At 54.2% G+C, this 26,559-nt stretch overlaps 10 protein-coding genes and 1 non-coding gene across 11 annotated transcripts; 4 read left to right on the forward strand and 7 right to left on the reverse strand.

The window, feature by feature from the left end:
• Window positions 1-152: 152 nt before the first annotated feature.
• V2A60_007847 (CoA-transferase family III domain-containing protein) lies at window positions 153-2,037 on the reverse strand (the record flags this gene model as incomplete). The annotated part of the gene is made up of 4 exons (XM_083259128.1): window positions 153-674; window positions 744-1,238; window positions 1,298-1,621; window positions 1,681-2,037. The coding sequence occupies 4 exons, from the start codon at window positions 2,035-2,037 to the stop codon at window positions 153-155; spliced, it is 1,698 nt and encodes a 565-aa protein (XP_083115254.1).
• A 462-nt stretch (window positions 2,038-2,499) lies between these two features.
• Window positions 2,500-4,470, reverse strand: V2A60_007848 (uncharacterized protein; the record flags this gene model as incomplete). Its single annotated transcript, XM_083259129.1, has 5 exons — window positions 2,500-2,823; window positions 2,904-3,102; window positions 3,173-3,680; window positions 3,785-4,333; window positions 4,407-4,470. 5 exons carry the CDS (start codon window positions 4,468-4,470, stop codon window positions 2,500-2,502), a joined length of 1,644 nt encoding a protein of 547 aa, XP_083115255.1.
• Window positions 4,471-5,105: 635 nt separating this feature from the next.
• On the forward strand, window positions 5,106-5,177 carry V2A60_007849. Its single transcript has one exon. It is a non-coding gene; the product is annotated as a tRNA-Asp (tRNA).
• Window positions 5,178-5,393: 216 nt separating this feature from the next.
• V2A60_007850 (uncharacterized protein) lies at window positions 5,394-9,869 on the reverse strand (the record flags this gene model as incomplete). The annotated part of the gene is made up of 3 exons (XM_083259130.1): window positions 5,394-8,863; window positions 8,914-9,445; window positions 9,510-9,869. The coding sequence occupies 3 exons, from the start codon at window positions 9,867-9,869 to the stop codon at window positions 5,394-5,396; spliced, it is 4,362 nt and encodes a 1,453-aa protein (XP_083115256.1).
• A 2,198-nt stretch (window positions 9,870-12,067) lies between these two features.
• Window positions 12,068-12,854, forward strand: V2A60_007851 (class I glutamine amidotransferase-like protein; the record flags this gene model as incomplete). Its single annotated transcript, XM_083259131.1, has 2 exons — window positions 12,068-12,547; window positions 12,630-12,854. 2 exons carry the CDS (start codon window positions 12,068-12,070, stop codon window positions 12,852-12,854), a joined length of 705 nt encoding a protein of 234 aa, XP_083115257.1.
• A 258-nt stretch (window positions 12,855-13,112) lies between these two features.
• V2A60_007852 (uncharacterized protein) lies at window positions 13,113-14,480 on the reverse strand (the record flags this gene model as incomplete). The annotated part of the gene is made up of 1 exon (XM_083259132.1): window positions 13,113-14,480. One exon carries the CDS (start codon window positions 14,478-14,480, stop codon window positions 13,113-13,115), a length of 1,368 nt encoding a protein of 455 aa, XP_083115258.1.
• Window positions 14,481-15,856: 1,376 nt separating this feature from the next.
• Window positions 15,857-17,641, reverse strand: V2A60_007853 (major facilitator superfamily domain-containing protein; the record flags this gene model as incomplete). The annotated part of the gene is made up of 1 exon (XM_083259133.1): window positions 15,857-17,641. The coding sequence occupies one exon, from the start codon at window positions 17,639-17,641 to the stop codon at window positions 15,857-15,859; it is 1,785 nt and encodes a 594-aa protein (XP_083115259.1).
• A 2,702-nt stretch (window positions 17,642-20,343) lies between these two features.
• V2A60_007854 (class I SAM-dependent methyltransferase) lies at window positions 20,344-21,210 on the reverse strand (the record flags this gene model as incomplete). The annotated part of the gene is made up of 1 exon (XM_083259134.1): window positions 20,344-21,210. One exon carries the CDS (start codon window positions 21,208-21,210, stop codon window positions 20,344-20,346), a length of 867 nt encoding a protein of 288 aa, XP_083115260.1.
• A 1,144-nt stretch (window positions 21,211-22,354) lies between these two features.
• V2A60_007855 (class I SAM-dependent methyltransferase) lies at window positions 22,355-23,149 on the forward strand (the record flags this gene model as incomplete). The annotated part of the gene is made up of 1 exon (XM_083259135.1): window positions 22,355-23,149. One exon carries the CDS (start codon window positions 22,355-22,357, stop codon window positions 23,147-23,149), a length of 795 nt encoding a protein of 264 aa, XP_083115261.1.
• A 660-nt stretch (window positions 23,150-23,809) lies between these two features.
• Window positions 23,810-24,445, reverse strand: V2A60_007856 (GrpB family protein; the record flags this gene model as incomplete). The annotated part of the gene is made up of 1 exon (XM_083259136.1): window positions 23,810-24,445. The coding sequence occupies one exon, from the start codon at window positions 24,443-24,445 to the stop codon at window positions 23,810-23,812; it is 636 nt and encodes a 211-aa protein (XP_083115262.1).
• A 730-nt stretch (window positions 24,446-25,175) lies between these two features.
• Window positions 25,176-26,508, forward strand: V2A60_007857 (epoxide hydrolase family protein; the record flags this gene model as incomplete). Its single annotated transcript, XM_083259137.1, has 3 exons — window positions 25,176-25,500; window positions 25,558-25,755; window positions 25,820-26,508. The coding sequence occupies 3 exons, from the start codon at window positions 25,176-25,178 to the stop codon at window positions 26,506-26,508; spliced, it is 1,212 nt and encodes a 403-aa protein (XP_083115263.1).
• Between the last annotated feature and the right edge of the window lie 51 nt (window positions 26,509-26,559).

Here is a 26,559-nt window from a genome sequence, read left to right on the forward strand (position 1 = left end):
CAGTGGGCACTGATAGGCTCCGCGGTCCGCTGGACGCGGATTCCGTCCGGCCGCGGATAGCCACTTGCAGAAGATGCTAATTCCTTTGCGAGCCGTAGTGCCTTGACTTCCTAGTCGATATGAGCACCCTATCCAAGTTTTTATTTATTTATTTATTTTCTATAATCCTCCTCTATACCAAAGTTCCACGTGGGTTCATCTGTGCCATTAGGCCGGCTCGCCCTCCGAAAGCTAATATCCAGGCCGTCAATCTCGACCACTGGCTTGACCGCCGAGACGTCGTTCTTGTACGCAGCCGAGTACCAGTGATCCAGGTACTTGGGGTTGTCCACAAAGTCAGGAAACACGGTCCGCATGCGTCGCAGCGTCGTGCCGGAGATTTGGTCCACGCTGTTGGCATGGCGCAGCGCGAGAACCTCGGGCCCCATGGCCTGCTCGCGCAGCTGCTTCTGGACGTGGACGGGCAGCTGACCGACCTTGAACAGGAGCAGATCGTAGTGCAAGAGGGACGCCTTGCCGTGCCACGAACCGCCCCGCGTCGTGCGGTGGTACAAGCCCACGAGGGCAGCGATGGCACCCATGCAGCCTGTGCCGTAGTCGGAGATGGGGAACGGTGGCACGACGGGCTCGTCAAGGCCCATGAATCGTCCCTGCTCCCACGCGACACCGGTAACCTAATCAATGTCAGTCAGCCTGGCTGCAGATGCAAGTCTGACCCCCCCTCCTTGCTAGCAGAAACTTACACAGTCAGCAATCTGCTGCCATCCCGCCCTGTGCGCCCATTCCCCTTGGTAGCCGAAGCAGTTTTCATTGACGTAGACGATTCCCTTGCCCCGTTTTGCTGCCAGCTCCGCCAGCTTCTCGGGCCCGTACCCAAGTTTGTCAAATGCGCCCGGGCGATACCCGTCAACCACCACATCCACCTCCTCCAGCAGCTCCTCAAACAGCTTCCTACCTTGCGGCGTCTTCAAGTCGATATCCGTAGCGTGCTTTCCCATGTTGCCGTCCACCTGGAAAAAAGGCACGTCGCTCAGGTTCGGGCTCGTCACTTTGAGCACATCGGCACCGTACTCGCCCAGAATTCGGGTAATGACGGGCCCGGCTATGATGCGGCAGAGTTCCAGAACCTTGATGCCGGAGAGAAGTCTATCTTTTTGTGTTTGAGGGAGGGGGGTTCTCGGTGATGTCGATTCGAGATTCTCTACCGACCACGGAGGCAACGCAAGATTTGATTTTCCCTAGGAACAAAATGAGTTGAAGAGAAAAGCCTGGTGTGCCCGGGTTCTCAACGACTTACATGTGGCGTGTTGACAAAGTCGTCGTGCTTGAATGCCTTGACCCCAGCCTGACGATGTTCCTTGTTCATAGCCTCCAACTCATCGATGGTGAATTTTTCAACAGCCCCTTCAATGACCTCGACAATTTGCTCGTGAGTCTCGAGGTCTGGGCGATGCGATGCCAAGCCAATCATATTTAATGTCGTAGAGGCCTCCAGTGAGCCATGAATGTGATAATACTCTCCGGGCTCCTTGGTCTTGTACAGATTTGCCGACATGCGTCGGTACGAATTGGACTGCGCTTGCAGTAAATCGGTATCTACAACGCGCATTAACAATCCCTTCTAAGCAGTAGATTTTAACAGAAAAAAAGAACATTTTCACCTTTTAGCAGCCCTCTCACTTGCTTGTCCAGCTTGCCAAGGCCACCGACCCGCGCAAGGTAAGCCTGGAACAGAAATGCAGTCGTCTTTTCCAAGTTGACCTGCACCCGGGCCTCCTTTGTGCTTCCATCACCACTCGTCTCGGCCAGCAGAGCCGCCACCGTACCCTCGACCGCTTTGAGTGCTGCCGTCGTTTCCGTCTCCTTGAACGGAATTGGGAAATAAGGCTGGTCGCGGTCGGCCGTGAACTCGATCTTGCTCTGACGATCGGCTACCTCGGGAGGGAGTGAGAGCGGATCAAAGGCGCCTAGTAAGTACTTGAAAATGCGAATTGATTCCTCTTTTGAAGAGTACTTCTCAGCCGGCATTGTCGCCATGGTTCTCTGGCCTTTGATACTCGCGTTACACGACACGACTTGTTGGAGGGGGTGATTGTCACTCGCTGCAGCTTGAGACGGCAACCAATTGTCCGCATACACCAGTCGACGCCGGATACACAACCTTGCATCTTTCGGGCAATTTGCCAATGCCGAACTGTAGCCCTCTCCCCCACGTTCGTCCCGGCTGTCACACAGTCAAGGTGGGGTTTCGCAAGTGGTGCACTACCCGACAGTGCCACATCCGACAGCCACCATGACGGCGTCGTTCGCGATAGGTGCCGTTTCTACCCGCCTTGCTGCATGCTGCAGAAAATGAAACGCAGATAAGAGTCGCATGTGGTTGATGCTACATTGCACAGAATAGTACGCAGTACAGATTGCTCCTTATCTACTATGATGCTTGCTACACCCGAGGGTGACCGACATCGGCTACCGGCTCGCGAGCCTGCATACCCAAGATCAGAGCTTGGACGCCCTTGTTTCCAATTCACGAAGCTGCTTGCGCAGGATCTTGCCACTTGGGCTTCTGGGCACGGCGTCGACAAAAACCAGGCCGCCGCGCAATTTTTTGTAATCGGCAACTTTACCGTGCACGTGTTGCATCAGTTCCTCCTCCGTGATCTTGCCCTTGCTGGCCGGGGTCAACACAACAAAGGCCCTGGGTGCCTCTGTGTCGCGGTAAGCCACGCCAATGACACCAGCATCGCCGACCGCGGGGTGAGCTTCTAGGATGCCCTCGAGCTCGGCGGGCGCCACCTGCAGTCCCTTGTATTTGATCAGTTCCTGAAAGCGGGTCAGCGTTCGATTTCGATGCCGTAATGGTGAGAGTTGCGTCTTGGACAACTTTGTCTTTCCTGACGTACCTTTTTGCGGTCCACGATATGATAGAGGTTTTTAGAGTCGATCCGCATAATGTCTCCGGTTCGCATCCAGCCGTCCTTTGTGAAAGTCTTTTCGTCGGCCTCGGGGTTCCTGTGGTAGCCTTGAGTGACAATAGGTCCTTTTATCAGAATCTCCCCAGGCTCGCCAGGCGCTGCGTCGTTTCCTTCCTCGTCAACAAGACTATTGTTTTGCAAAGTTAGCCAAAAAATGGTTTCCGGCCTTGATCCCTCGGAGATGCAGTAGACTATACCGGACAAAGAGGTTCGGCAGCAACGGCCCTAGGCTGCCCGCTTCCTCCTGCGAGTTGGGCGTCGTGCAGGTCGCCGCTCCGGTGGTCTCGCTCATGCCCCAGACTTGCGCGATGACGAGGCTCGGCATCTTCTTGTTCGCCTCGGTGCGAAGCTCGGCGCTGACCGGCGCCGCGCCCACGGTCGCCTGCTTGACGTGGGAGAACTGCTCCTTGACGGCCGGGTGCTTGGCGATGGCGAGGTAGATGGGCGGCACGCTGAAGAAGGTGTTGACCTTGAGCCCATCCACGTGCTTGACAAACTCGCCAAAGTCAAACTTGGGCATCCAGTACGTCGTGGCGCCGTGCACAGCCTGCGAGACGAAATAGTTGACGACGCCCGCAATGTGAGCCGCGGGCAGATGCGCCAGGGTTCGCTTGGCCCAGCCTGGCTGCTTATCCCAATACTTTCTTTCGTGAGAGCCTGTGAGGAAGACCTGAGCAACCATGTTCTGGTGTGATACAAGCACGCCTGTCACTGCATTAGCACACGCATTGTAAAAAGGGCATTGTAAAAAGGGAAAGAAAAAAAGAAAAAAAAAATCACGCCCGCGTGAATCCTGTAAAGAAAATTACCTTTTGGCAGCCCAGTGGTGCCCGAGGAGTACAAGATGCAGATTTTGCTACGCGCAAGCTCGTCGGGGTCGGTAATGACTTTCCAATCCAGCTTGCCGCGGAAATCACAAGCCACACCGCCGTCTGCGCTGTAGAGCTTAATTTCCGGGTGCGACTCGAGGACCAGGACGTGGCGCTTGGAGAGGCCAGCCTGCGAGGCCGCCTCGACGGTGCTCTCCATGGCATCCCTGCTGCACACAATGACCCGGCCCGGCCCGTCTCTGAGCTGCCTCGCCAGGTCCGACGCGGTGTTCATGGGCGAGCCGGCCGAGTAGATGCCCCCGGCGGCGATGACCCCCGAAAAGAGGCAGGGGAGAGCCGACTGCCCCGAGGACACAACCATGACCACGTCCCTGCCGGGTCCGTCCTGGCCGATCCCATACTGGTGACGGAAAAAGTGCGCGAGCTGTTTGGTGAGCTCTCTCGCATGCGCCTTGGTGATGCCCTTGAGGGGGTCGCGTGCTTCGGCGTGCAGCAACGTGTCTTCATTGGAGCGTGAAAATTTGTGATCTATAGATACACGCTGAAATTAATACACAAAATGGTGGGAAATGGCAAGCTATGCAAATAGCCTACGCCTTACCAAAGATAAATGTCAACAGGTCGACGTTGGGCAATTCAAGCGACTCTTCATTGCTGTAAATCATGACTGCTGCGAATGCTCACGCCGAGATGAAGAAGAAGAAGGGGGAAAAAAAAGCAATTGTCAAATTGAAATCACAATGGGTAGATGCAAGCTACGAGTTATTGTGATTACTCAAAACTTCGAAACTTTGGTAGTGCTGGGCAGCCGAGGCATTCGAGTATCCGTCTCCATGGGGAATGCTCCGCCTCCTCCGCCGCCGCCGGCACTGCGAGGCCGGTGACTTTGTACCCCAAGATTGTGGCGGCAAGGGTGGGCTTCTCCCCCGCACCGACCTGTGCGATGCTCGGCTGCTCCAAAAAGCCCGGTTTGCTGTGTTCCCCCATCTCGACCGCACCATGCTCATAGCCTATCAAAACGTCCTCGCGCAGTCCCAGTGTAGGTAACTCGAGATGGAGGCAGCCTAGCGAAACGGCCCCGCCGGAATGGTCCCGATAATGAACTCTGTGAGGAGCATGCGTCACCAGCTCGGTATTATTCCTGCAGTCCCAATTCGATATAGCCGGGGCAAACAAAGAGATGCCGATCGCTAGTGGACTCATTGACTAGTCCAACTAATACTTGACAAAGGGTTCTTAATCATCTTTAAGGACTCCGCTTTCACAATCCGCACTACGACAGCTGCCTACAGCTGTTCAATCTTCCGTAGTATAGTGGTCAGTATGCAAGCTTGTCACGCTTGAGACCCGGGTTCAATTCCCGGCGGGAGAGATCCGCCAACACCCCAAGGGTGTTTCTTTTTTTCTTTTTTAATCTTTTTGGTTTATTGCATGATTAATCTTGTTTCGTCCATTGAAGTGTTTTTTTCTTCTATTTGAAAACGGTTTCTTCTAGCTGGGTATATTAGTGGGTGAGTATAATAAAAACGCAGAAAGCCGGGCGATGAAAATATGTTAACAGTCTAAAGTAAAACGCCAGATTCTTGTCTCAGACATCCTTGGCCATCCACTCTTTTCGTAATGCCTCTTCCCAGTCGCCGAAAAACTTGATACCTGAAACCTCTAGGATCTCTCCGGTGTGTAGGGTGCGATTCAGTGGCGGCACAACGAACCAGTCATGGTCACTTCGACAGACAACATCGCTTTGCTGGTCCCTCGTTTGGTTTCCAGGGGCTTGAATTACTGTCTTGAAGCAGCGCATGCAGAAACACTCCATACAATATAAACAAATGGAGAAATCGTCGCTGCTTGGGATGTTTTGTAAGCACTGCGCACAGCTGCGATCTGACAGCTGAATGTCCGGCAATTTTGGCTCCAATCTTTGCAATATGGGAGACTCGCTCTGTGTTGTCACCATAGAAGCGTTGGGATTGACGCGTCGCATTGACTGGCCCAGGGCCTTGGCTCGACTGACATCCCCTGCTGCTGTCATGAGCCAAAGGAGGTTGTCTAAAGCATAAACATCATTCTCAGGCTCTGAATCAGCAAGCAAGTCCAAACTGTCCAAAATCAGCGGCTTCAGGGTAGCATTCGCAGCTTTAATATTTCCCGTGAGTCGTTGATGGAGTCCGAGGTATATGGCTGCCATATTTACATCGGACCCGCGAACATTCATTGGCGTGTCCGTGTTTTGGTGCTGGTCTTGCTGAAATCTCACTTCTTCTAGTTTGTGGACCCAATCTGTAGCACCAGTCGAGTGTATTCCCGCATGCAAAAGCTGCCTTTTATACAAAGCAGCGAGTCTTTGGAATGAGATGGCATGTGCTTGCCGAATGATGACAGTTCCTCGTGGGCGGTATTCGACAAGCGAAATCCGCTCAAAGAGAGTTGTAGCGTCGTCTATTAGATGGCTGTAAGCACATACAGCGCCGTATGCGAGACGAAGGTATAAAACAATGACAGGATCGCGCATGTCGTGCGCAGTCGCAATAGCCATTTCCAGGAGATCCAGTATAAATTCTGTTCTCTTGGTTGTGCCTGCAGCTTTTGGGATCCAGTCGAGGACCAGGCGTTTGTTGGCCTGCCCGAGTAACATTTCTACCAGACGACTTTCTCCTCTTGTTTTCTTTGCAATCTGCAGAGACAACTGATGCACTATTTCCATCATGCCCGAGTGCATATTCTCGTTGTAGAGAGTTTCCAGATACCCGACTTCCGACTGAAACTGTTCCGACGGATTGAGCTTAACAGCAGTGGCAGCTTCAATAGCTTTGCGATAGTATATGAGTGACTCTTCAACTTGGAATGTGTGATAATAGCACTGGGCTATGAGGAAATAGTCCTTGTAGAGTCTCCATTTGCTGCGTTGACTCGCATCTGCGGTGAATTTCCCATCAGCATTGGCCTGCTCCTCCAGTACCACGCACTCCAGCGCCAAGTCAAGAGCTTCGCTGTATCTCCCATCTTTGGACAGACAGTAAGCAATTCTTCCATATGCAAGAAGTTTGTTATTGTCCATTTCCAGCGCCTTGTTATAATGTTTTAGTGCGTCGTCGTGCCTACCCAAGGTCAAGTATGTGCTTCCAATTCTTCTGTGCCACACTCCTGTTTCAGGGTAGCCAGCCCACGTGCACGCCTTTTCAATTCTGTCATCGAGAGAGTACTCGAGCCAGTGCTGGCCTGCTTCGGACTTCTTGTAGCCAGAGGCCATAAGAGCAGCGCTCTGCACAATGTCAAAGCAAAAGACAGTCGGGATGTAGCCCTCAAAATCTGCGCAAAGCCAGGCTTTTGCGTATTGACGGCCAATGGGCTCGGAAATTTTGGACGGATCCTTCGCTAATGATAATGCAAAGTCTTTTGCAGGGCCCGTCAAGCAACCAACCACATCGACATCAAGAAACCAGCGCAAAATGCCTGTGAGGTTGGATTCATCTAAAACATCCAAACCTTCGTTATTCTTCAAGTAGAGAAAGGTCCATGCGTTAATGGTACTTTCTTCTAGAAGCATAGCGACGATCTGTGGTGCCAGTTCTTTTTTGTCGTTGACCTTGACGTCAGTCGGATCTAGCGCAGCAAGGTGCTCTTGCCAATACCATGCAGCATACTGTTTCATGGCGGCCTTTCCTGCGCCAAGATTGAAACTTTCAAACCATTTCTGGTCGGAGAATATTCTCAGACACGTTTTCACAATGTGTAGACGTGCTTCAACGTTGTCAAAAGTTATGTTTGGTTGGAAAGAGGCCCCGGCAATGTTTGTCGAAAAATTTCTGAAAAATTCGCGAACCGTACTATGGAAGAAGCTGACAGAGGTAGTAGACTTTTTGGATCGATACTCCATTTCGTTGGAGGTAACAACCAAATCAATACTCCGCGTGGGGCTGTGCGGAGAGCTATCGCCCGAAGACATGCTCAACCGCCGTATCGCATCTTCATGAGGTCTCGGTCTCAGGGCATTGCCGGTTCCCATGATATCACCCAGACTGACACGTCTATCAGGACTAGACTTTGATCCTGGGCTGGTATCTCTTTTGACAATGCGCTGTTTTCTTTCAAAGTCTTTGATAAGGTCGTCTGTTGTAAGACCGTCTTCTCGCTCAAGTTCAAAAAAGCAGCCGTATTGGCCTCGTAGAGTTTCTTCGAGGCGAAACGGTGGATCTCCAAATTGCAAGATGAGGACCGCCTCGAGCTGCTCCAAAGACAATGCTTCTTCGGCGCAGACAATCCAACGAAGCATTTCATTGAGGTCTTCCGCCTCTTCCTGGGAGATCGTTTCCGAGAGACTCTCCAGAGTCCGCAACAGCATACCATCAATTTCTTTGGGAAACGTTTCCAGACTTTTTTGAATGGACCTCGGGTGGCGCTTGCGATTCACCTCTGCCAGCATAAACTTTGCAAGAATAAAAAGTCCATCAACCTTCCTTTCCATGGTTGCAATGACCTCTTCTCTGAATGCTGGAGAGGTACGGGCTAACATTCGAGATTGCGCAACTCCATTGGCTATATATACAGCGACGTCGTGCGCACTTCGGTCCGTTGTGATTTGAATCGTGCTGAAAACATCTCCACTGCCCTGAGGATCCAACTTCTCTGTGACGTTTTCCGACATGTATGACCGCCCTACGAGAGCGACACGTATATTCGAGGCTGGTTCGCTCTCCGCGCCATCACCGGGCGCAAGCTGAAATAATAGCTGTTCGATTTCTTCATGGTACGCTTCGTCAATCCCATCTAGGAAAATGTATGTAGGTGTAGATCGCTCAGGGGTCAGAAGGGGCTGAACAAGCAAACGTCGAAACGCGCTCGCCACCGTTTTGATCTCTTCCGTGCTCTGAAGGCTGCTCATCAGAGCCTTTGCATACGATGCGTCACTTTCACTCATTTGATAGGCAACGTCGCGTATCGCCTGGACGACTGATTTGGTTTCGGGATTGTTCTCTCTGAAAAAGAAGTATGCCATGTTTCCGAGGTTCTCGAACCCCCATGCGATGAGACGGGCTGTCAGGAAAGACTTGCCGGTTCCTTTGGAAAGATTAGCAGCCTGCCTGAAAATTATAAGGGGGTCTCGTTACCTGGACTTCCGCAGATCCATACATGTTGCTTGTCGCCCTCGATCCAAGACTGTAGCGTCTCATCCTGTAAGATCCAGTCGCCAGTGCCTGGTATTCTCAGTTTTGTAAACGCCGAGTAAAAGTCTTCTGCGAATGGCGACGGCTCCAAAACAGCCTTAAGTTTGTCTCTCTGGATGAGATCAATTTGGCCCAGATGGTCCAGCCGAAGATTCCTAACATTTTCATTGACGAGACTGACGAGATTCTCTACCCTTTCGGTCGTGTCGTGGAGCATCGAGACACTGCCATATGTTTCTGCCAAGACCAACTTTTCTTCTCCGCCAGTCAGAGTCTGCAGTTTCTCCAAGGCTTCTTTGATAGGGCTTCCCATTCCGAAAAGGCGCTTAAAGTAGGCTTTGAACCTGCCACGGCGGACCTCTTGCGTGGAAATGACCAGCACTTCGAACAAGGTCGCCATGATGTTCACCAGCTTTTCCTTGAGCGACGTGGACAGCTTGTACTGTATGTATATATTTAAACGGGCAGTAAAGTCCTTTTTTTGGGGAGATTTCATTAGCATGGAGCATAGTACAAGCTGACGGCAGGACATGACATACCTGCAGTTGCTCAAACAGTTCAATAATGCCATCATACATTGCACTCGTATCTTTCGCAGCTTTGATGAGATACACGACAGCGCTAAATATGTTCTGAGCAGGTGGGAAGGCTTCTTCAGCAGCGCCGGCGACTATTTCCCCAATCACCTCAACCGGTTTCAACGCGGCCGCCATGGCACCAAATATGGCGTGGCGTTTGGCACGGAATGCCGCAAACTGGGCATTCTGAAGCTCGACTTGTTTGATTAGTTCGTCAATGGTCTTTATCTTTGGTGAGAAGTAGTCATCTAGCTGAACTTTCGAGGACTCCGAGTATCGCTTAGCGGCGTCCGTGGCAATGGCCGCAAACTGCGCTTCCATGGCGAGCCTGGTTCAGCAGTTTGCAGGAAACGAGATGATGGTGATGCTAAGGCTCGGGTGTGGCGTGACGCTACGATCGTGGTGGTTCAGATCTATTTATGAGTCTCTCCAGGACTCATCGAGTCTGCTGAATCAGGGGCGGAGGGGGTTGTCAGTCGGCAACCTGCCGCTTAGCTGGGTGATGCGCCCTGCTACTGAGCGAAGTCAGGTGCCGACTTTCGATGGCAGGTCATCTGGGGCGCAGCCCTGCAGGCTGAGGCTGCTGACAGGGGGCAAGAGCCACTTGTGGCCAGGCAGACCCCAAGATGGTACTTATTCGTAGGGCGAACTGACACAAAATGGTAATACGACGGGAAATATGCTTTCTTGTAGACAAAGAATGATGCCTTTGCATGGCACACTTCTTTCTACTTTTCCGTATTGCGCTACGTCATACCTGGTGGCGAGGCTGGTACTAGTTGGTCGTCATCCTCGAGTCCTCGTGTCTGCCTACCTATCCATATTCATGGGCCGAGAGCAGGGTGACCGAGCCTATTCAATCAGGCAGACACCATTTCCACTCCTTGAACGGAGTGGAGAGTAGTAAGACTCATAGATGGTATCGCTGCGGCCCGTACCATCTCCAGGCTAGCGCGGGGCTGGCCGTCAGCACCCATAAATAGATCCGTAGAGTACGTAGGTATCTGCGACGCATGCCCCTGGGGTTAATTACTCACTGACGAGCTATTCTGGGTTTTCTATGTCTTTTAATATCTGGGAGTGTTTATAATAAGAGTCGCTGCATTGGGTGTAAAACCACCAAGGTGTTCGCGAATCGTAGCAAAGGTTCATAGCAAGGCATCCTGCTGGGTAGAACGTCTCAGCCTCACCAGGGATTCGTAGTGGCGATGCGACCCCATCATTACTGGTATGTCGGGAAACTTGTTCGGCGCCTAATTGTGCCTTGTTCTCCTAGGCAGACGCAGTCACTCGACTATAACAAGGGCGGGCGTGGCAGTTTTTCCAACTTCTATTTCCCCTCTCTTTGCCACAACCAGTTCTGAGGCCAATTACACTTGGTAGGCATTACGCAGCAGCATGACGGGGAGCGCGCATTTGTTGCCGAGGCGGGGCGGCGCGAAAAGAGTGAATGCGACGACTCTTGGTTGTTGCTTTGGATTTTACTGTTGATTGCCGCCAGCGCTCGGTGCCCACGCCAAGCAGATGAACGTGCGCTGATTTCCTTACCCGGAGCTGATGTTGGCCGAGGATCGACCTATCTGTTGGAGATGGAGGGGGGCGATGTCTCGAATCTCTCCACAGCCACCATTTTCCCACAAAGCTTGCATGGTTCCAAATATGGCTGCATCCTGGGGTAAGTATGGCAACGGAACGGCGCTGTAACGAAGTCTCGTAGCCTGGTTTTTGTTTTTTGTTTTTTTCCTGTCGCAAGTCTTCCCAGTTCGCTATCCTTTCATCCTCTACGCCAATCTTCTCGCCAATAGTCTTGTTGGCCATGACACTCCACAGCAATTTGGCTTGCAAGAATACACGGCTGGTCGAGTAACGCACGCGACTTCTAACATTGGCGTGTAGTCTGAGCAGAAGATGAAAAAAATTCAGAAAGGACATGCTCGGCCCTATCGCTAGCGTGATGACCCAGGAATATATTACAGCCGAGAGCAAGCTGTGATCGTCGCAAAAAGATGGCAAGAAAAATAAGAAACAGGCAGTGCGTCTTGGCAAAGATTCGTTGCAGGAAAAGGTTGCATAATAAGCGGGATACCGATCGCCCCAGGTCCGTCACGCAACGGCAATCTAATTCCAAGGCTCTCGGAACGCTCGCGTGCCACTGGCCGTCCTTTTGTTCCGTCTGAATTTATGCTGCTGAAGTTGAAACGGCCGGTTCTAGAACAAACATGCCCATTTCCCTCAGTGGAGTCGGACCTTTTTTGAACCTTGTAATTATGCGCAGATTTTAAAACCCGCCCGGTGAGTGCCCGGCTATAGAAAACCAGTCATAGGATGGTGGGCGCGCCAGACGTTTAAGAAAGCAGGCTTTCCCCCAGGCGGCTCGGCCTTTGCACCACCAGCACCAGTTACATGCCACGAAAAGCCCAAGTTGAACCACCGGCTTCTTGTTCTATAAAAGCGAGCCAGCACAATTGTCACAAAAAAGAAATCCCTTTCCCCCCGCCCCGCAACCTCCTTCGCCCACCATGACCATCATCACAAGCACAGCTCAGCAGCGGCCGTCATCGTCGTCGCCGCCGTCGTCGTCGTCAGCGCCGCCCGTGAAATACGCCGTGGCTCTCTTCAACGGCTTTCAGCTCCTCGACGTGGCCGGTCCGCTCGACGTGCTGGCGGTGCTGGCGCAGGACGTGCCCATCGAGGTGGTCGTGGTCGCGCGGACGCTGGCGCCGGTGACGTCGCGGACGGCCAGGCCCGGCTCCGTCGGCCAGGAGATTGTGCCCACGCACACCTTTGACACGGCCCCCGACGACGTCGAGGTGCTGGTGATCCCCGGCGGCGGCGGCACGCGCGACCTCGACGGCACCCAGCCGCTCGTCGACTACGCCGCCAGGGTATTTCCGAAGCTCCGATACTTTCTGACCGTCTGCACCGGCGCCGCGCTGGCGGCCCGCGCGGGGGTCCTCGACGGCAGGAAGGCGACGACAAACAAATTGGCTTTTGACTGGGTAGGTTCTCCAAGCTCTTTTTTTTTCTTCTTCTTCTGCTTCCTACAGTAGCAGAGCTAAACTCAACGGTCATGGGTTGCAGGTTGTCTCACAGGGCCCCAAGGTACAATGGGTCCGCCACGCACGATGGGTCAGTGATGGCAATATCTGGACTTCATCGGGCATCTCGGCCGGGATCGACATGACTTTTGGATTCGTCGCTGCTCATTACGGCGAAGAGGCCGCTGCCAAGGTTGCGCATCGGCAAGAGTATATCCGCAATACGGATCCAAACAACGATCCCTTTGCACCAGATTCAACACCATAAAAAGCTACTCGAGGTGGCTAGTGCATGGGCTTATAATCTACCACCCTTCAGATGTATGGGCACATCTTGGATAGCCTTTATTTCTATGCCGCCATAACCAATCAATGCACAAAAAGGGAGATACTCAATCGTAGTCTTATTATTCACTAATTATCGACGATTTCTCGGCTGGTGTTCTTTTTTCTTTGCCTGCTTTTATTTATGCCCCCAGATGGCCAGCGTGCCCGGAACCTCGCTCATCCCATCCCTTCTTCGCCTCTAGCCAAACAGAGACGGGCCAACAGGCTTCCCAACCAAGTCCAGGAGCGCATCCAGGATAAACTTGGGCACGACCTCCAGCGCGGCCACGTCCAGCAGCGACGAGATGGTCGTCTCCTTGGAGCAGCCCGGCTTGGGCCGCCCGCCCTCCATGATGTGCTTCAGCCACGCAATGGCGCGGGGCGCGCCCGTGGCCATGGCGCTGCCGTGCTCCGACGCCTCGTCGCGGACGTACTCGACGGTGGCGCCGGCGGCGCAGTACCGCTCGTAGACGACGTCCGAGTCCGCCACGGGACTCACCTCGTCGTGCACCGACTTGTACCAGTAGAGCGGGATGCGCGGCGCCGCCTGCCCGAGCGCCACCGCGTCGAGGACCCGGACCGCCACCGGGTTCTCGTAGATGAAGCGCGGGTCGGTGAACATGCCGACCACGTCGCTGAACAGGAAATCGGCCGCGTCTGCCAACAGGCACTGGTGCAGCGTCTTGTCGAACGCGGCGCGGTGCTCGGGCTTGAGCAGGCCGTCCACCAAGGCCTTGAGCTCCGGGTACTGCTTCGACAGGCCCATGATGCCGGTGGGGATGAGGCCGGCAAAGGGCCCGCCGTTGGTGGTCGTGACGACGTTTGTGATGTTGGGCGTGGTGCCGCCCATCGCCGCGCCGGCGATGCGCAGCTCCGGCGCGTAGGTCGGCTGGATCTCGGCCGCCCACGCCGTCGCGCCGCTCCCGGCCGAGTAACCCCACATGGCGACGGTCGCGTTGCCGTCGATGCCCGTGACGGGGCCCGAGTGCAGCGCAGCGCGGATGCCGTCCAGCGTCGCCTGCCCCGCCAGCCGGTGCGACAGGTACAGCGCGTCCGGCCCTTCATAGTCGGGCAGGATCACGACCCACCCCTGCTCCAGTGCGGCCTCGATGAGCAGTATTTCGGCCTGCGTGAGGATGGTGCCCTCGAGCGGGCCTGTCGCCGAGCCCCGCAGTAGACCGTACGACGGCGCGCAGTCCGGCGACGCGGCGTCCTCGGCCACCTGGTACGAGAGCACCTGCTGCATGTTGGCCCCATGCGGTACCATGACCGTCAGCACCGCCGCCGTCGGCGTGCCCAGGCCGTCCGCCGTCCGGTACTGCAGCTGGTATGCGGCCGCCAGCCGGACGGGGTCCAGACCGAACGCGGCGACCGGGGCTGGTGGAGTACGGTGTCGGAGGATCGTCCCTGGTGGGACGCTCTCAATGCTGGAAGGAATGCCGTAGAACATGTCTTGGCTTGGGATAATCGGCGCGCTCCTAGGGTCGTGCGGCATTGAGGGGGCACATTCCACGACGAGGGCGTGGGCCACCACAAGGGCGGCAGACGTGAGATATTTTGCCAGCATTTTTATCTTCTTCTATTGACTGGAAGGTGCGATACTGGGCAGAAACAAACAAGATGCCGCTTGCAATAAGAATGACTCTTCTCTTACGGGACACCGTTCCCTATTTATCTTCTTTGTTCGTTGAGAATTCAGCCTGCGGCGCGCAATGGGCTTGGCCCCCGTGTAAGTCGGGTGTTGTCACATGCTGATGTAGACATCCTGCATAATCTCCTATAATGCATCTCACTCCTGCAGCCACGCCGGCGCCTCGAACCGTCCCCTACTTCTCTTTTCATTGGTCCAGTATTGCTTCATCTCCACGATCCGACATCCATAGCGTATTCTTTCGAAATTGCAGCGGGTTCCTAGTGCAACGGCCAATATCAGGGAATGCCGCATGGAGAAAGATTTTGATCCAGGCCGCCACCCGACGGCTATGTAATAGCGAGGATTTCCAGCTCCTTATTGCCGCAAAATGAGCAGGAAAAATATGCTTAGGGTCACGTACTTTTCTATTGAAATGAATTCCCCGTTTCTTCTCCTCTTCATGCTTTGGACTGCAGACGACGCTTGCAACGGCCCGTGTTAGTGTCGACATTACTGCGCAACAACCCAACGCTAGTCAGTCCCGCACATCAGTGCCAGGTTACAGTATCGTTCGAGTCTTCGGGTTCCCCGCGACGCTAGTTGAACACATTTCACCTTGTTATTGAATAGTTTGTTGTGTCTATGCTTGTAATATTGAATAATGGATGTGCCCAACCCACAAGACACCATCTGCTGAAGCGCAGAGGCGAATGACGAAGTCAGCCCGATGCTCAAGAGTTCGTCTGCGCACTGCAGTAATCCCCCACATGTGGTATGATTCCCGGACCGACATGACTGGTCACTTTGTTGTCTCCGTCTGCGCCGAGCATGAAGGGAACAGCAGTTCCTCGGCACTTGGTACGTCACCTTGCCTGCCAGACTATTTCACCGATAGGCGATGTGGTACACGTGCCACGGCACGACCCTGTGCGCCGGGTTGTGAGACTTGATCCAAATTTACGATCACCCAAAGTTCTGCTTCTCAGAAAGAGTTCTCAGAGTGGCTACGCTGAGACACCCCTTCGAGTTCACTCTGCCGCCTGATAGCTTCATGGTTACTTGCAATTAAGGCTTAAACAAACCAACAAAACGGCACATACAAATCAGTTTGAGTCAAAGTTTACAGAATGAAATGCCAATCTGGTATTGTGTCTATAAATTGGATATCTAAAACTGGCCTGGAAAAGGATGTGGACTCGCTTGCTGGGATGCAATGCTCGATACTGTATGTAATGAAAAGACTGATGAAAAGGTGATAAAAAAATGAAACCCGTATCCATAAGTATACGATATGCAAATAAAAATGAAAATTATGCTTCATAAGTGTCTCTTTCCGCGTCTTCCTGGGTTTGTTTATCCGATAGACGCGGGTTGCGCAATGCCAAGGCAAACCCAATCATGGGCACGCACACGCAGAGGCCAGCAATGCAGAGGAGACCCTGCACATAACTGTAGCTGCTAATGATGGCGCTTCTGATTTCTGTCCCGACGGGATAGTTCTCAACAACCTTGAAAGGGTTGTTGTACATGGCTTGGGCGAGTGTTCGGTTGGGCTGGAATGCCAGGTTGGATTCGAGTGTCCGGTAGAGTGTTTGGGTCCAGATGGCTCCTGAGAGGCAGGTTCCCAGCGCACTTCCGACATTATAAAAGGAGAGATAGAGTCCAGTCAGAATGGCAACGTGGTCCCGGGTAGCAGAGGCCTGGATAGAGGCTTGTGTGGGGTAAGCGAAGAGACCGCCGGCGAGACCGAGGAGGATCTGCGCGCCGATGATGCCTGTCCTGGAGCGACTGGAAGCACCTCCAGGCTGGCTGATGAGTATAACAAACGCCATCATAAAGGCCAAGGTTCCGCCGACAATAATATGCTTCAGACGTCGAACCCTGTACACGACGAGGCCGATGAGGACGCCGCTGACGACACCAAAGAACGAAAAGAAGGATATGATGCGAGTTGCGGTCTCGATAGGGAAATCAAAAGCGACAACGAGAATAGTGTACAGGTAGTTCCCCTGGACATACCAAGCAAAGTTGAGAAGACTGCGAACGGCGAGCGCCGCCCAGACGCCGCGGTCGGTAAGCAGATGGAAGGGTACAATCGGGGTTTTCGCATAGTACTTTTCCCAAAAAATAAAGACTGGCGCGCAGATGCATCCGACAACGAGGGGTAGGATAATGCGCGGGTTCTGCCAGTGGGATGCTGTACCACCAGCCACAGTCAAGGGTGCCAGCACCAGGCTAAAGGCAGCAACCAGAACAAGGAGACCGAAAACGTCGAGCTGTGTCGAAACATTGCTAAGCCAACGCTTAGCATCTCGCAGCTTGTTGGAGCGGTACATTTTGGGATGCTCAAGGGCCTGCTTGGGCGAGGCGACGCTACGATCCACAACGTATAACGTGACGAGCAGCGGCAGCGAGGCGATGGGGTATATGATGCACCACATGCCAATCCCCCAACGCCAGGTGGCGACACGCAGGACGGCCGAAGTAACGGTGCCACTGAGCCAGGTATTGACGACAAATGGCAGGGCAGGGATGTAGCTGAAGAAGACGCGCGCGCGCATGGAGGAGAAGTCGGCAACGAGGACCTCGAGGAGCAAGACGATGCAGGTGTAGCCAATCTGATAGATGATACCGCCGGCGCAGAAGACGTAAACGGAGGTGGCGGTGGACTCGATGGCCATGCCGAGGACGTAGAAGAAGGTGGAGGCGACGACGACCTCGAAACGGCCAAAGACGTCGGCGACCTTGGCGGCGGTGGGCTGGGCGGCTACGGCGACGACGCTGCGCAGGACGTTGATGGTGGCGAGGTATGAGTGCAGGTTAAAGGACGAGGTGGCGTAGGGGGTGTAGGTCGAGCGGACCTGGCTCTCAAGTCCGTAGGCGTATCCGACGACGAAAATGCCAAAAAAGAGCCAGAATCGTTGCGTCGAGGTGAGCTTGGCCGTCACGGCGTCCATACGGGCGACACCAGCGGCGCGGGCAGCGGCCATGGTTGAGGGCGGCGATCCGTTACCATGGCGGATCGTGGGGGACGATGCATGGTGTTGGTGTTGTGGAATGTTTTGCAGCAACGGCTGCGTCTCGGCGTGCGACATGTTCGGAGAAACAACCTCGACGGCCGGGGAGGAGAGGGAGAGAGGAGAGGTTCGAGACACACTCTCTCGATCTGTCCGTTTGTGATGTAGAATCGAAACCACAAGACCGGGAATAAAAGAAAGACCAACGAGTCGAAAAAGGGAAGAAGGAGAGGACGCGCACCATGTGCCTGATGTGCAGCTGACAGCGGTACAGCCCGAATATGCGTCAGCCGCAAAGAAGGCCGAGCAGGGGGAGCCTTTTCCTCTTCCCCCCCAAAGAGGCAGATGGGCAGGCTGCCAGCCTATCCGAGGAGGGTGTCACGAGTCGAAGCGGGACACACGTCTCAAACAGGCATCTGCTCGCGAAAGACGGCGGACACGTCAGAAAAAAAATGGGAATTAGGTCGAGCGAGAGATGAGCATCTGAGACGGGTTTGGTTTGCAGGGGATTCAGCAGGGTTGTCGTTACTGATGGTATGTTGGGGTTCGCAGGTAGGTTTGTAAAGAAAAAGACAAAATTGAGAGCAGAGGGTTTTTGTTTGCTGGGAATAAGATGACGACGGATCAGATAAGGGAGCAGACGGGACGAGGATATAGTATGCAGGCGGCGCAGGTACCCGACGTATGCACTTTAGGTAGTAGGTACTTCGGTAGGTGGGAAGAGCGGTACTCAGTAAGTAAGATAAGCACTTAAGAACCTAAGTAAGTACCTACTTGCTGTGCCTTTTTTTGCTGGTACCTGTTGCGCCTGCTTACCGACACCTGCCTGCGCAACTAAGTGACTAAGTACTTAAGTTAGTACATTAGTACCTACCTACTTACTGAGTAGCCGCTTGCTTAGCTGCCTGCCTGGTACCTCACTAGTACCTACCGGTAGATACCTAAGGTACTTAGCAGTAATGTTAGTTAGCTGCCTGCCTTAGTACCTGGCCACGTTTCTCCAGTGAGCACCTGCAATAAGTCAAGTAGGAGAATGAGGCAGGCACCTGGCCTAAAGTCGGTACCTTGCCTAAGTGTTCTGCAGGTATGTTGGTAAGTACCAGGAAGTACACCGTACTTGAGATACGTACCCAAGGTACTCGATATCTATTTATTTTCAAGTCATGGTCACAACTTGGCTCGGCTTGGTTTGGCTTGTTTGCCTCGGAGAGATTTATACTTACTCGGGTACTAGGTACAACTGGCTGCACCACCCGCAACACCCGCAACAAATGGCAGAAACTGGCAAGGGGGCTGACGATGAGCACTGAAACCTTGAACCTTGGGCTGATGAACTTTCAGCCTGTCAGCCCACCACCCAGCTGGCCCACAGCGGAAGCGGGAAGCCCACACTCGACCCTGGCTGCCTCCCTCCCCCCTGCTCCCCCCCTCCCCGTCGACCTCCGCCTGATCACTAAAGAAATAAATTGAAATAAATGAGAGGTTCCTCTTGCTACCAGTATGGCAGGTCCCAATGATGTAGTCCGCCGTAAACCGATGTGTCGTCCGAGATGGCAACACTCTGTACCTTGACACTCGAGTAGGGAGTACCGACACATTACTTATACTGCTCACTGGTAAAGGGCAGAGCCAAAACAAATTGAGAAATCGGAGCCTTTCATTTTTCTACCTTTTTTGCTTTTTTTGCTATTCCTTTCTTTTCTCGCCCTTCTTCTCGGCGGCTGTCTCGGAGCCAAACAACGTGGCATGCCAACCATCCTCGCTTATTAAGCAGAGTCACTCCGTCATCTCTCATCTACGTCTACGGAGTACGGATCCTCAGTATACGCACAGAGTCATCCGTACACTACCGAGGAATTTATGCCCGCATGCCAAGTACCCGGCCGGCTTTTGGAGAATCCCATACTTCAAGTTACTCAGTCGTTATCCGTACACACTACTAGTACATGCCCACCACACCACACCACTGTACGGATTACCGCGTCAACCCATCTCGGCACGCATCCCAGCACAAGCAAAACAAGGCACCAAGCCACGCCCACACCTTCCTGCAGTGCAGCGAACCTAGTCATTTCGTGCAGGTCTTGTGTCCCTGGCAGTTTGCACCGCCTTGGCATACTATACTTGGCGTCGACATATCCTATCTTCGCCGGCGCGCCCAGAACGATTGCTCTGTGGTTCCTCGGCAAAATGACCTGCCCTGCTGCACTGATCAACTGACATGATGAGCCCGCCCCTCTTGTCGAGCCGCACGGCGCACGCCACCCTTCCGATGCCCAATCCGAATGCCACACTGACCAAGCACATATTTTGGAGAATTTATTGGCGGATACTAAATTTAGATGTATACTGAGTGCAGATGACAGATGACAGATCAGACCTTGGGCCATTGCCTTTCGTTTTTTTTTCTACCAAGAAATCTCGGTTAACAGAGGGCGACCTGGACAGGCGTGGCCGCCGGTGGTCGCGCTACGCTGTTGGGCCTCATTGCTCAGTAAAAAGCATACGCGTTTTCGTCTTGTTGATGCCTTTATACATCATCACATCCACTAACTAGTAGCTTTCAAAATATCCCGGGGCCAAGTCAAGTGGTCAAGTATCTGAACGACTAACACGCAGACGAGTACCACAAACACCACAAGTACCACAAGTACCACAAGTAATACTTACCACTACCACGTAATCAAAAGTGATACAGCCAAATAAGTACAATTCACAGTGTCGGTATCTCTACACAGGCCTTGTTCTCACAACAAGTAGGACACAACCTCTCAGACGAGCTACTCTCTTCGAAGCACCATGATACAAACCTGCGGGTATTCACGCAGACTGTTCCATCCCTCTTCGTCCTTTTCGAGTCCAATCTCTGACCTCCAATCATCGCCGTCGTTGCCGCCGCTGCCTAGAAACTCGCACCCACGCCACTCGAGACGGCCTTGGAGGCCCGCCAGCCGAGCCGCTTCCTCGTAGAGGCGCTTTTTCAAATGAAATGACTCAAACTCGATCCCGCGCGTTCCCGGTGGCGCAGACGCCGGCGGTGTGGCGACGACCTTGAATCGGTATCCGAGGCCGCTCGCCATGGCCGCCTCGTCGTACACGTAGTGCACGCCTGTCCTGTTCCATGCGCTGCGGTTGACGCCGGCCGCGTGCGCCGCCAGGTCGTCGGTCGGATGCAGGCAGATGCCGACAAACACGCCGCCCGAAGGCTTGAGGTTGGCCGCCACCGTCTCAAACATGAGCCGAAGCTGCTGCGCATCCTCGGCGTAGTTGAGGAACCACGTCCCCGTGACCACGTCGAAACCCCCCGGCCCGCGCCCGGAGCCATCCTGGTTATCGTACCGGCGCGGGACCATGCCGTCGCCCTGCTCGAACCGGCTTCGGTCCGAATAGGGGGTCCGCCGCAGTCTCTCCACGGCGCCCTCCACCATGGCGCTCGAGACGTCGACGCCCACCACCGACGCTGCTCCCCACTCTAGCAGACGCTGCGAGTAGAAGCCCGTGCCGCAGGCTAGGTCGAGCACCGTCTTGGTACCGGGGGGGTGGAGGAGTGGCTCAACGTTTCTCCGGAAGCTGACCTGCTCGAGCTTGTTAAACGCGGTCGTCTTGATAACATCGTAGCTGGTCCCGATGGTGTCGTATTGCGCCATTTTGTCTGAAGATGAAAGAAACCCCGGGAAAAAGAAAATTGAATCAATTGGCCAAGTGTCTGGGTCTTGGTAGACTCGCATCGTTGTCCTGATATACCCTCACCTTGTCAAAAAATTCTCCACATCGTCGACGTTCACCGCATACTTGAAATTGAGAACTTGCCACGGGATTCCTGCCCAAGTGGATACTAACCAAGTCACACAATTTAGAGTGCTATTCTCGTTTTTCTAATTTATACGATAACCGTTACATGCGAAAAAATATCGCTAGCTAGCCAGTGTGATGCGACCAACGACATACGGATGGCAATGAAACAAGTCCTACTTCGCGACTAGGCCAAGTGTATACACCCGGCATTGTACGGCGTACGTTCCTTCATAATACCCTGCAATCACAGAGGAGTAAGGCAAGAATTTTCACTTGTGAGGGACAGTTGTCGACGATGGACGGAAAACTGTGAAACAAGTGCCAAGCTACTGGCAGGCCAAGCATGGGCTGTCAGCAGGGTGACACATGTCTTCGTCGAGATTACGATTCTAGATTAGTTGCCCCATAACGTTCAGCCCTAGCATCAGGTCTAGAACAGATGAAAAAGTAGACTATACTCAGTATCACAACTTCCGTCATGACAAAGATGACATTTGAGAATAACATCAAGCCAATTCTAACAAGAGATGAGACTTTCTTTCTCACCGGAGAAGTGTTCATAACAAAACGAATGCACTATATTCTTTATGGTAAAGGGGTTCAATGATGAGGAGAACCGTCTGTTATACGAGGTAAACGCGGCACGCCTAAGAGGGGCAACCCTCATCAGCCGCGTTCAACTTGCTTTTGTCATGCAAATGCCACAATCTATACAGATCTAACCCTAGTCACATGCATCTTTTGCCACATAATTCTGCTCCAAGCCGCCCATCGTGGCAGTTTTCTGCCGAAATGTGACACCAATCCTGCCGTCCGTCCCACTTGGTCGGGTCCGGATACGCAACAGCCCGTGAATATTTTGAGGAATTTTCACCTGCTTAGATGCTAGCATTATATAATGACAGCTCCTGAACACATGGCATTTTTCTTGTAGAACATTTCTCAAAGTAGGAGAAGCTCTCAACAGAGACTGCTCATCAACACTTATAATCCGTCATGACCCAATATGATGTCCTCAGCGACAAATACAATGTCATAGACAGCCTACCCTATCGGGAGATGGAGGCGCAGAACTTGTTCGAATCTCTCAAGCCTCTGCTCCAGAATAAGCCTCGCGTCATTGACTTTGCCTGCGGTACGGGCTTTTATACCCTCAAGCTGCTGGAATGGGGTGCCGGCTCCGTGACCGGCGTGGACATTTCGGAGCCCATGCTGGCGGCGGCGGCGGCCAGGCTCGCCAAAACCCCCTACGCGCCCCTGGCCTCCTTCATCGCCGGCGACGGCACGCAGCCGGCCGCGGCGCACACGGCCGACGGCCGCGCGGAGTGGTACGACATGGCGCTCGGCGTGTGGTTCCTCAACTACAGCGACAGCCGGGCGTCGCTCACGGCCATGTTCCGCAGCGTCGCCCTCAACCTCAAGCCCGGGGGCGTCTTCGTGGGCGTCGTGCCGCACCCGACCGAGGACCTCGCCCGGCGCGCCGAGGTGTACCGGCGCGGCTCCCTCGACCGGATGCCGCCGTGCAACGTGTACACCGGGGCGCTGCGGTCAGGTGACGGATGGGGGCTGCGGGTGCGCCTGGACGAGGATACCGAGTTTATGACATATCACCTGCGCCCGCGCGTGTACGAGGAGGCGGCCCGGGCGGCGGGTCTGCGCGGCGAGTTTACCTGGCGGCGCGAGAAGCTGCTGGGCGATGATTGGAGAGCCAAGATTCCCCTGACGGGCAGTGAATGGCAGATTCGGGAGGAAAATCCCCATATGGGAATTCTGGTCGTCTGGAAAAACTAGCATCAAGCTACAACTGACAGAGTACATTCAGTCTATACGTCGCTGCATCTGGTTTCCATCTTTCACCTGCCCTCTGCTGATACTACTTGCCTTGTTCTTATTTTTGCCTTTTCACCGTCCGAGCACAACGAAATATCATGTTCTAGATGCTTCAGATGGGGTGAAGCGTGAGCTGACTCTGGTTGTGAGAGTTCGGGGGGGGGGGGGGTTACTTGCACGATCCAACGACTCTGTTGTGAAGAAGAACAGTCTGGGCGGTCAAGGTGAGGCCAGCGTTGCTTCGCTATCTCGTACGGCTGCAAGGCATGCAAATTCGATGGTCTCTGTAAAATTATGCACCCTTTGTCCTACGCATCGCTTCAAGGCCGCAGGGTCATGTGCTTCATATGTAACTGTATGACAGACTGGGGGCACGCAGCGAACGAGCTACTGGTCAAAAAGAAAAAGAAAAAAAAAACATAAATTTCAGGTGCTACACAAGCACGAGATACATCCAATGTCAATCAAGAGTTGATCTTGGCGGATCACGACACGTTCACTTTCGCAACAGCAGATACTGCTTCGCCATTCCATCCAGCATCCAGCTACTCAGCCAGTGAGTGGCCAACAATCTTTCGATCCCGTCCGGCCTTCGTAGAAGCAGCCAAACCCGATTCCCTCTTACATATACCCCAGCGCTGTAAAGGCCCGCTCCAGAATCTCCCGCATTACCTTTTCCTTGCGCCGGTTGTACGCCGCCGACGTCTCTCCCGCCTCGTTCGTCCGCGCCGCGCTCTCACGCTTTGCCCTCGCGTACCGCACCCGGTCCTCCGCGTGACCGCGCAGCCAGTCTCGGAAGATGACGTGCCGCGCTGCCTCTGGGCTGCCGGGGCCCCAGACGTGCAGGGTGGCCGCGCGCGGCTCGTACAGGGAGAAGAGTCGGTGCTCGTGCCAGCGCCGCTCGCGCGTCAAAAAGTGGAAGCCGGCCGCCTCGAGCGCCGGCACGTACCGCGTCTCCTCCATCGCGTCGGGCACCGTCACGTCAATGTCGATCAAGTCCTTGGCCGGCAGGCCCGCCACGCTCGTCGACCCGATGTGCTCGACGCCCACCAGCTCTTCGGGCCCCAGCGCGGCCTCGATGCGCGCCTTGATCGAGGCAAAGTCGGCCGGCCAGCGCGCGTCCGGGTCCACAACCTCGAGAGGGTACTGCACCTTGCTCGAGGCGATGCGCTCGACCTTGCTGGGGTCATATTCGTAGTGCTCCAGGATAGCCAGTACAGAGGCGGTGCCGAACCTGGCCTCGCCAGAGCCTGACATGGTCGCAGAATGAAAAGCTGGGGGAGGGACGGTATTGGGTGCCAGAGCGATGATCGCCTGGCTGGCCTCGTTTATTAACTATAGACGAATACGGCGGATGCACACCACACCGCGTGACTCATATGCAATATACATGGTATAATGGTGCAGATTTCCGCAGTATTGTTGTTACAACTCTTTTTCGCAGTTATTTTGCTGCTCGCTGTGTTTGGTCATCAAGCGCTGGTTGTCCAGCCGGTGTTCTGGCCGTGTTAGTTGTAGGCCAGCGCTGTGCTACGCCTCGATCGTGATACTTCCCAACCGACGGTTTCCCCCACGCTTGTGACGCCGTTGCCGTTCATTGACTAAAAAACAAATTTGTGCGCATTCGTTCCAATCGCTCAAGAATCTGGCCAAATTGGGATGAAAATGCTGTGCACGGCAAAGGGTGTGGTGTAAGCGGCTATACCGTGAATCAACCTGCCGATGGGACCACTTTGACGGAATCCTCGGGGGTAATCAGTTTCCGTGTCTCAACGTCAGAGCCGTGCAACTCTCCGACGGAACAAGCACGTCTTCCTGCAGGCTGCTTGCCGGCTATGACAAATGCGCTGTGTCATTTACGCCTTTGTTAAGCCAATCTTTGAAAGCATAAAACTAAGTCTAGCCTGCAACTGACTGAGTCCCTGGTAAACCTATCAACTCTCCGCAACTTTGATCCTTCATCTATCAATCAACCCCACCCCGCACCATGGCTAGTGACATCAAGCCCTACACCGTCGCCGTGTCCGACGACGCGCTGGCAAAACTCAAGTCCAAGCTTGACGCAGTTGAGCTCCCGCAGCGCGTCGATTTCGAGGACGACTGGAGCTACGGCGCCGCCGCCGCCGACGTCCGACGTCTCGCCGCCTACTGGCGCGACGGGTTCGACTGGCGTGCGCAGGAAAAGAAGATCAATCAGCTACCGCAGTTCACGACCCCGATCGAGGTTGATGGATTCGGCACGCTCAATATCCACTTTGTCCATCAGAAAAGCGCCCATCCGGGGAGCATCCCGCTTCTCTTCTGCCACGGCTGTAAGCGCTAGACTCGCCTCACGCAGGCACTGGGGAACCAGCTAACAAATCGGCAAGGGCCTGGGAGCTTCTTGGAGGTGGAAAAGCTTCTCCCTCTACTCAAGGGATCGGAAAATGGCGTTTCGTTCCATGTTGTCGCGCCCTCGCTTCCGAATTATGCCTTTTCTGACGGCGCTACCAAGAAAGGCTTTGGGCCTCACCAATATGCCGAGACTCTGCAAAAGCTGATGCAAAAGCTCGGTTATAATAAATATGGTACGTGAGCTTTTACTATTATTTTTCCTCTTACAGACACACGAATTTACCGTCTAGTAAATAGTCACCCAGGGCGGGGACTGGGGATATATGATCACTCGCCGCCTGGGTGCCGAGTATCCCGAGTCGTGCGTGGCATCACACATCAACCTTGCATTCCGCGGGCCTCCCCAGTTCAAGGAAACACCGCTCACCTGGCTGCAGCACGCGCTCACGCCGTGGTCTGCCGACGAGAAGAAGGGTCTGGCCCGTTCCGCCTGGTTCCGCGAAGAAGGCTTTGGCTACAACCTGCAGCAGAGCACCAAGCCCGCGACGTTGGGTTTCGCATTTGCCGACTCGCCCGTCGCCGTGCTCGCCTGGATCTATGAGAAGCTGCACGACTGGACCGACAGCTACCCATGGACCGACGACGAGGTCCTCACGTGGGTTTCGGTCTACGTCTTCTCCAACGCGGGCCCCGAGGCCAGCACGCGGATCTACTACGAGACCAAGCACTCGCCGGGCAGCGCCGCCATCACCGCGGGCTACAACTCCAATGTGCCGCTGGGCGTCTCGCAGTTTCCGAGGGACATCGCGGTGACGCCGAGACTCTGGTATCACGGCCTCGGTCCCATTGCGTTTGAGAAGCGCCACAAGGACGGCGGTCACTTTGCAGCGTTTGAGCGGCCCAAGGAGCTGGCTGAGGACTTGCGAACCATGTTTGGCCGAAATGGTGGTGCGCATTCTGTGACCAAGTCACTAGCGAAACTTTGAAGCATGTTCAATTCTGCGGGTGTAATTCGCACAGTAGAAGTATGACAGTTG

Source organism: Cordyceps javanica, chromosome 5 (genome assembly GCF_051103115.1).
Source record: "Cordyceps javanica chromosome 5, complete sequence".
NCBI lineage: Eukaryota > Fungi > Ascomycota > Sordariomycetes > Hypocreales > Cordycipitaceae > Cordyceps > Cordyceps javanica.